The 9,378-nt window shown below is 35.3% G+C and overlaps 1 protein-coding gene across 7 annotated transcripts in view; it reads right to left on the bottom strand.

The window, feature by feature from the left end:
• Positions 1-413: 413 nt before the first annotated feature.
• The window catches only part of LOC112055976 (flotillin-2), a 294,787-nt gene continuing 285,822 nt past the window's right edge, over positions 414-9,378 (bottom strand). For 5 of the 7 annotated variants that reach the window (XM_052882900.1, XM_052882903.1, XM_052882905.1 and 2 more), the window contains 7 exons: positions 6,844-7,076; positions 5,171-5,290; positions 4,457-4,564; positions 3,813-3,919; positions 3,107-3,290; positions 2,404-2,572; positions 414-1,787 (listed from right to left, as the gene is read on the bottom strand). In XM_052882900.1, coding sequence (XP_052738860.1) covers positions 1,738-1,787; positions 2,404-2,572; positions 3,107-3,290; positions 3,813-3,919; positions 4,457-4,564; positions 5,171-5,290; positions 6,844-7,076 — 971 coding nt within the window. In that variant the 3' untranslated portion in view covers positions 414-1,737. Of the gene's footprint in view, positions 1,788-2,373; positions 2,573-3,106; positions 3,291-3,812; positions 3,920-4,456; positions 4,565-5,170; positions 5,291-6,843; positions 7,077-9,134; positions 9,292-9,378 lie in introns of those variants that run through there. The other 2 variants (XM_052882906.1, XM_052882901.1) reach the window with 2 other exon arrangements.

The raw sequence follows: 9,378 nt of genomic DNA, 5'->3' as shown, positions 1-9,378 counted from the left end.
ACAAAAAAAGATTTTTCAAATTTAATAAATGACGAAGTTCTGATGTAACAGACATTTAAAAAAAATGCATACGCATAAAACGCCATTAATTTTAAAAAGTCGATATCAGGCAGCGTCTTCCTTCCATCGGCCAAGCTCACTTTTTTGGACATCACACAACTCACACAAAAATAAAACAAGTAATTTTTTCATACATTAATTTAAAATAAAAATTCCATTACACAATACATCATAGAGTACATCAATAATACCATGACGAAATTAAATTGAATTATAAATTGTATTAAAAATAATAATTAGTTAACAAAATGAATAACTTGTGCAATTTATATTAATTATAATATCAAAACAAACTTAAATAAAAAAGCTGTTATGAATAAAATAAACAAGCATTATTCCCGACATTTTAAAAGAAAAAAACTGCCGTTCATCAAACCATCACACGACGTACAGTCACATTCACAATTGTTAGAAAAACAGTAAAATGTTCACTCAAAAAGATTTATGAGCCTGATAAAATTCCACGAAAACGATCAAACGTTTATGACGTCACAACTATAATTACATCACTAAAGGTCTAAAAATCTTAAAATATTAGTTGTAGACGGATGACGTCACAAAAGTGTATTAGGACAAGTGAATAAAGTACTTTGATGTGCATTTCTTTTGGAACACGAACATTTGTTAATGTGAATGTACAGATTGAATACAATTGTAAATATTTATACTACAAGAAGGCAGTGTATGAGAACACTTTGTTTATTATATTTTAAACATGGTACAAAATCTAAGACTACTGGCTACTATTACAAAGATTTTTTTGATTTTTTTTATTATCCAAACTTGAAGACACTATTTTCAATACAAATTTACAAATGACCACTACTTTGGAATGAAAAGAAATACGATACGTCATTATTTGTAATGTTTCTTCAGACTTTTTACATTTGATATGGTAAAACTTAAAATTTGTTAGCAGATCCCAAAACTCATATTTATGACATACATATAGACTGATCGTGATCGAAGTCTTCACACTGAAAAGTTATTATAACACTTTACAAATAATGACGTCACCGTTAGAGATAAGTTAGCTACCAAAATGTTTTAAAAGAATAAGTAATATCACTTTCTAAAATATAATTCACACGAAATTGCGACTTATACATTTATCATTAACACCATCAGAGTATAATTTAACTAAAATATATAATACGCAGGGGCGTGCACAGAGATTTCAACTAGGGCAGGTACTATAATGTACAAATTGTACGAGTTTCAAAATTTCTTCTCTATTACAGGTTACTGAGTAGGATAAACAGTGCATTATTGTTTTATATATATTATATATATATATATTAGATAATTTCCTGTCAATCCAATGGCGTTATCATTTGATCATTCTGAATCCATAAAAACTGACACTCGTTTACACAATATTAGTCAAGTAGCTACAAATAAAATAAAAATAAACATTTTGATAGCAAACACCTTTCACCTTAACTGTACAATATCTATACTATATTAGTAAAGACGGTGGTATCATAATCTTGCTTCGACTTAAGAGGTAGGTATTGCAAAATAAATAAATAAAACTGTCCATCAATTCTTTAAAATATTTGTTCGTGATTGTACTTCGGATAGTAATGACCCTTTCCATAATAATTACGAGTATATAAGAAGTAAATTATTAAAGTTGTAATTCTATGGCACTTGAAAACTGGTATGTTTCACCATTTAGCAAGCTGTCACTTCCTTTTTCTTAAGACCGGATGAAGGTAGATCTTCTGAAACAATATAAATATTTTCTTTTAATGTTTTCGTTCAATTTTAATGAAAATTATAAGTATTTTTGTAGGGAACAGACAGAATATTGTTTATATCGATATATCGATCGATGCTCAAACGTCAACGTATAGAGTGTCTAGTGGGAGATTTCAATGTTTGTATATTGCGACGATCGCGTAACCGTAAACGCGAATTTATATAGAATTGAAACAGTAGTGCCACTAGATGGCGCTGTTTCAATTCCTTAGAAATTCGCGTTTACTACTTTTTTTAGTTATCGCGGGCTCTAAGTTTCTTAATATTTTCAATTTACACTTAATAAGCCATTTCATTTGATACCCATATTGTAGAAATACATTAAAAATAACTATTCCGCCATCTTGGGTGGTCCGCCATATTGGATTCCGTCATATAACATCTCGTGTATACAAAATTTCAGCTTAATCGGTTGTACATATCTACTTCAAAATTAAGTTCAAAGAATCCACCGTAACATACATACATACATACATTGCAAGTTAAATAAAAGCTTTTTAAAACAAAGTCAGTTAATAAAAATGAATAAATAAAACAAAAAAAGGTCACCTGGTTAAATTAAGGATTCTTAGTCGATACCTGGAGGGTTCAATCTCTTGAGCACGTGCGTGAGGTCGAGCCCGGTGAGCGTGCGCACGGCGGGCGGGATGGCGCCGGCGAGGCGCGCGATGTCGCCCGTAGCGCCGGTGTCTCCCACCATCACTATTTCATCCGTCTTCGCCAGAGGCGCTGATACTTCGGCGGCGATCTATAGTAAATAAATAAAAAAATAAGAGTATGAGTAATGTCAGATATCATCATCATTATCAATCCATATTCGGCTTACTAAGCTCGAGTCTCCTCACAGAATGAGAGGGGCCAATAGTCCACCACGCTGCCCCAATGCGGATTGGCAGTGTTCAATAAATAAAACACTAGTCATAAGTCGTTAAGAGTTTCGCAGGGAAGCCCACTCTGCCCTAATTTTTCTTGATTAAAATTCGAGCATAGTGAATGTCAATTCTGCAGATTTCATTTTATGACTTAGTGAAAGTATAAAGTAGAATCTAGATCCCAAGAAATATAAAAAAAAAACATCCAGATATTCCTCACAGATATAAAATAGTATAGCATGATATAATGAAGTCGGTAAAAAAGATTGGAAATGACATATATAACTATATTATTTCACAACAATCTGACGTTCCACAAAAGTGTTTGTGAATTTTGACTTTGACTTCTGAATCTGGTAAATTCTGATAATCGTCAGAACTGACCAGGTTCAAAAGGTTTGTTGGCGTACCTTGGGCAGGGCTTCAAGTACGAGAGCCATAATAGCCGCGTCACCATACTGCTTGTAGACCTTCGCCTTGGCGAGCATCCGCTCGGCGTCCGCTTTACCCACGTCGCCGATTGCGTGCGCTTCGGCCAGACCGAGCACTTTGATCCGCTCACCGTCTGCTTTCGCCGCTTCCACAGTTTGGGTCCTGATAACAAAATGAGTTCATCATAAAAATAATTTCTTTCGATTTTTAAATGGCCTATTGCACAACCAACAATTGGAATGGCGACCCTGCACCGGAAAGCGCAGTGTTGGTCGACCCTCCATTAGGTGGACCGAAGATATCAAGCGGGTTGCAGGGAACTGGATGCTGGCGGCTCGAGACCGTTTTGTTTGGAAGTACATGCACGAGGCCTATGTCCAGCAATGGACGTCTATCGGCTGATAATGATTATTGCACCACCAGTCTTCTACTGACTGACTACGCTGTTGCAATGCGATATGGCGGTCTGATAATGTTTATGTGCTGATTGACTTCAGCATTCACTTGTAGTCAGCATTCGTGCGAATGTTACATCACAGAAAAATACGAGAACACTTTAGCGAGCATTCTATCGAGCGTTCTGGCCAGCATTCTAGCGAGCAGATTTGCTTGGAATGGAAACATCGAATAGAGATGTTCGTTGCAATATTAGGCTCTATGCTTGGCTCGGCTCGTTGCATTTACCGTTTTCCCTCTGCAATGGTCTGCAAACGGTACGCCTCAGCCTCGGCCGGCAAACGAACGGTTGCAATCAGCTCTTCTTCGCGACGCAAAATTTCTTGCTGTTCCACCTGAAATAGACATAAATAGCAGGCATGAGTCTCTAATTACAGTACAAAACCTTAGAATACTGAAAACTTCCCGCATAGGATTGAAGCAGTTGAAATTACTCTTTTGTTGGTGTAATTTCACGAACAAGCGATTTGTCACTGTGTGTATGCCGTGACGTGCTATAAAGGCACAATTTTTGGACACAATGCGCGCTTTATAATAACCCCTGAACGTGGCTTCTGGTGTTTTCTGTATTCTGAGTACACTACATAAGGAAACGTTCCATTTTATACTGAAGTCACCGTGTAATTTGCCAATGATACCACAATAGACTGCATGTTCATTTGTTGGCTGTAGATCCAATATGTTTTCTTAGCTGAAACGTATTTCCAATTAGTAACAATGGCGACAAAAACTTCAAAATACAATCTTTAAATCGTTTTACACTCTTCTGTAAACACGATTATCTTTTTATCACAGATCCAATTCGGCAAATCCAAAGCAAAATTGTGTTCTAATCCTAATATCCTTAACATTGACATTATTTTATTACCTACCTCGATTTGTTTGCGACGCTCCACAACTTCGATTTGTATTTCTTCGTTTCGTATTTTCTGTTTGATCTTCGCGGCCTGCAACTCGTAGGCTAATGCGGACTCTGCTTTCTGTAAATAGATGGGTCTATTTGAATAAATATTTTTTATGCAATTCTATATAATCTTTATTTATCATGATTCCATATACTCTATTTTGGTATTTTTTGTTTTGTTTTTCTTTCTTTCAGTGGCAGTCTATGAAACAAACAGATGGGCCACCTGATTTTAAGTGGAAACCTCGCCTATAACACACTTAATTCATGTCATATCTACGTGTGTCAACTGGAGGCATAGATGTAAAACCTCTTAATTTTCCTGGAACACGGCATTGATGCTTGGCGGTAGGCTTTCCTGGATGAGCTGCCACTAGAGACTCTACCACAACATGTAGACATAGAGGTTAGCTGAGGCAGAGATGACCAACCAATACGTTGAATACGTAAAATATATATAAAATACGTAAAATATTTTTCTGTATCGTATGTTTCTGTGTGGTGTACAATAAAGTATATTTTCATTTCATTTCATTTCATTTTCATTCATTTACGTTTACTGAAAAGTCACGTAATAATTAAATCCTATCATCTCTGAATAATCTGATTGGCCCATTTTTCCATTAAACTCCCCAGCGATTCGATCCACATATAACTCTTATTAATATTGTTATTTACTTACAGCAGTATTGACTTCCTGGTCGAACTGCGCCTTTTGCAGCTTGTACATTCTAGCATTGTCTTCTATTTTGGTGTCCATTGCGTATTTCACGTCCATTGCAGTCTTCTCGCATTCTGCTTCCTTTTTGAAACAAAAAAAATATTTAATTAGGAGCTGGCCTGTTTGCTTTTTCAGTTCATAGCTTTATTACACAATACATAACCAACATTTACTGAAGCTGTAACTTAATGCCCAAAGATTTTTTTTTAGAAAATTATGTAGTGGTGAATAGAGAGGGACTTAAAAACATTTATTTCAATTAGGCTTAGTTTACAAGCACTTTGAAAGGTCAGGATTATGTCATAATTTAATTTAATCTAATGGTGGTAATAATAGTCGAAAACTTAAAGTTAAAGTTACGAGGTTTCCAAACGCGCCTTGGTCCGAGAAGAGCGATTTATGTTCAATATTTATGACCTACTCGCAATAATAGATGTTATCAAACAAACCGATTACTATAACGAGTCTTAACTATCTTTAATAATGCAACATTTAGGGCAAGCCCATTTTTACCAATTAACACACTGCACGAAATAAATGACATTGGCCTTAAAACCTACGCCTGTATTTGATCGTTAAAATAAATTGATTTTTTTGGGTCAGCCCCTGATTTGTTAACTAGACCGATAACATCGGAATGGGTAACAGAATCTCCCATCCAATGTTAATATATTTTTTTAAAGTGTTGCTATCAATGGACCAATTACTTTTGCTACTTTTTAAAGCACTAAAATCAAATGAACTTTTTGCTTTTATTTAGCATACAAAGCAGAATTGTTAACTAAAACGACATATGAAACAAAATTGATAACTAAAACGAATTTGCAAGTAAATTAGTCTTAGTTAACAAACTATAAACAAATTCATCATTAACATCGGGATTATAAGTAATATGTATAGGCTTATCCCAAAAGTTGTTGAATCTTTTTTCCGAAGGTAGATAAAAAATGGCAAACATCCAAGGGTAAAACAGAACCCTTTGTTGAACAAAGTAAGTCGTACAAAAGAAGTGAGTTGTTGACAATTTATTTGGGTCAATACTTACACAATAGTGTAAAATAGTCGTTCTTTAAGATGAAATGCAGCCAAAAGCATGTATTTTCATATCAAGAATGTTCACAATATTGAGAATTCTAAACGAGAAGCACGCGTAATATTAATCCTGGAGTGTATGATTCATCCCAGGTTTAGATGGTTAACTTCTTAGTCCATAATTTCACAAACATGAGAAAACCAAAATACAGGGAGAAATAGACATGGCATTACGTTCCCGGAAAAGCATTATGAAGCATTATAAAGAACTTTTTACATTAAATATGCTCACACTTGAATACGGAATTCACTTGATTTTGAATATAAATAGATAAGGCTTAAGGTTGGCACGTTTGGTTAATAGGCGCCTAATTAACTCTTGTCTTAAACTTTCTTAAGTTGTAAGAATCAGGAAAAATAGATTTCTAGAGAAAATTTCACATTCAAACCATGTGTAGCTCAAGCCTCAGAAGGTCCACGGTAAGGAGGCTGAACCATTACTCACTCCTAACACAGTTTTTTCTAACTTGTTGGAGGAGGAGTTAGGGAAAGGGAATGGGCATATTGCCCATATAAAAGATATGGCAAGAAAAAACACTTACTTGTATTCCCGCATCCCTATTGGCCTGCGCCACACCGATATCAGCGTCCCGCTTCACGGCCGCCGTCTGCGCCTTCCCCAAGCTGGCCAGGTACTGGACGTCATCGTACACGTCCTTGATCGTGAACGACAGGATCTCGATGCCCATCCGCCCGACGTCTGGCGCCGCCACCTCGCGGACCAGCCCCGCGAACTGGTCTCTGTCCTTGTACACCTCTTCGACTGTAAGCGTTCCTGGTAACAACAATACCGTTCCATTAACTGTGTTGTTCTTTTTTCAAAATGTTCTTGATAAAAAAGGAAGAGAATTGATTGGAGATGTAAAGGCTTCATTAAAGATGCGAAAAAGCCTTTTGGCTATAATTATAAAGTTACAGTTTCTTTTCTTTTTCTTGTGTCTACCGGGGATCATGTCATAATCTGCTCAAATGACGACGTTAACATGTATATAAAATTAAAGTAGTTTCTGTACATTACGATCCTTTCCCTTAAAGTAATACATAAATTAAAACTAAAAGTAATAATGACAGTAACTTAGTTTAATCAGTGGCACCTGAGATACCTGAAATGTTTAATTCACCCTACAAACCTTTAAGCTACTGAAACTCAAATTCAGTAGACTAAATAGTAGTCAGTATTTCTGGCTAGATTGTTCTCAATTGAATCTCTATTCCGATCATGTAATACTGTTCGCATTTGATTGAATCTATTGGAATTCCTGTGTCGTGCTACGGTGAAAGATGGAATGCAATAATCCCCGTGTTGTGTATGCAATTTGTAGCACCAAAATAACACAAATTGGTTTTCACGCAGCACTGAAACGGAGCGGGTAAGCTGCTTGACAGTACAGCTTTACCGGTAATAAGTAATTATTCGAGTGAAGGTTTTTGCTCCGAATTTCACTTTGGTTTTGTTTTGTTTGTATTTCTGGAATTTCAATAAGTCTATTGAAATTTGTTTGACTAAACTATATCTACTTATAGTAGATTATAGTAAAATATTAAATCAATTGTTAGGAAGTATCACTCGTGATACTTCCTAACAATTGATTTAATATTTGGCCTATTGTAAGTGGAAAGTTTAAATTATAATTTTTTAATGTTTATTATTTATTTTTGTGTGCAATAAAGTATTTCTTCTTCTTCATAAAAGTCTCAATAGCTCCATGATGAAGATGCCACACTCACGCCGAAAGATCGTGAGTTTGACTCTTTATCGTTGGACTATTGTTGTACTTAATTCTAACACACTCTTGCTATTTGGAGAGAACGGGAACATTGGTCCAAATAAAATATAGCAAATATTCTTTAAAAAAACATATTTTGATAAAAAATTATTTTCAAAAAAAAATACATATGACAACCCTTGACAAAAATATCATACAAGAAATTGTTTAAAGGCAAGAAAATTAAATTAAATTTTTAAATTTAAATTGTTTAAGGAAGAGTTATGTTGTAAAATAAATGTATCTAAATATAGGAAGCTGTTTTGGTTAAACTGATCTCCGGGAATATTTAAGGGCGCTCGACCTGCATAATAAGTGAAAGGCGTAGCGGAGTAGGCTTAGCGTAGCGGATACTAACGGTAGGTGGGCGGGTTTTAAAGTCATTATTCACGATAACCCAAATTACATGTCAACGATGAGAATTCTGCTAATTGGATGTAATTTCACGTTGTTGTGAGAATACAATCAAAGAAGGTAATCCCTGTAACCCCAGAAAGAGATTTACCTGTCAATCTAAATTATTGGTTTCTTGGTGACGTGGGCATCTTTTAGCAGTACGTATTTTGTCGAAGCTAAATCCTAATGGTGCAGTAAAGTATAATAGTAAGTACTCACGTTAACCCAAACTACATGCCGACAATAACACTACTGCTAATTATTGATGTAATTTCACGTTGTTGTGACAATGTAATCAAAAAAGATAATCCCTGGAAACCCTATAAGAATATTTACCAGCCTAACTTATGGTTTCCAATACCACAAATTTTATCACTTTATAATATTAGTACATGTATGTTTATTATGTAGGATATCATCGATGGAAAACTTTAATGAAAGTAGTGATTCAAAGCTAGACATCCTTAGAGGACTTTTACCACTATTATACCATTATAGCTTGGCAAATTCGTTCGTAACACTGCTAATGGTCCAGGAGAGGGGCAGCAATGCCCAGCGCGCACGACTTCATACCCGCGCAGTCCTTTCCCCTCGTCGCTCACATATCATGTGTCATAAACGAACTTGCCAAGCTATAGGCTGATCATGATGATGGAACTCTTAATACTTGCCTCCTGACATTAAGATATGTGAGGCCGATGGTGAGACTCAACGGCACCAAGGCGATCCGTAGCATTTCCATAGTAGCTGTGTTGATTCCCACACATTTAACAATTCTTCAACATTAAAACATTATCACTTATCACTTCTTCAATTTACAGTATAAATATATTTATTCGGAAGACTTACAAGTAGTAGAGCAAACAGTTACTGAAAATCTATATTTATATTTTAATAAAAATAATTCTAAGTGAA

This window comes from Bicyclus anynana, chromosome 8 (assembly GCF_947172395.1).
Source record: "Bicyclus anynana chromosome 8, ilBicAnyn1.1, whole genome shotgun sequence".
NCBI lineage: Eukaryota > Metazoa > Arthropoda > Insecta > Lepidoptera > Nymphalidae > Bicyclus > Bicyclus anynana.
The sequence above is the reverse complement of the archived record's forward strand: the minus strand, read 5'-3'. Positions and strand labels throughout refer to the sequence as shown.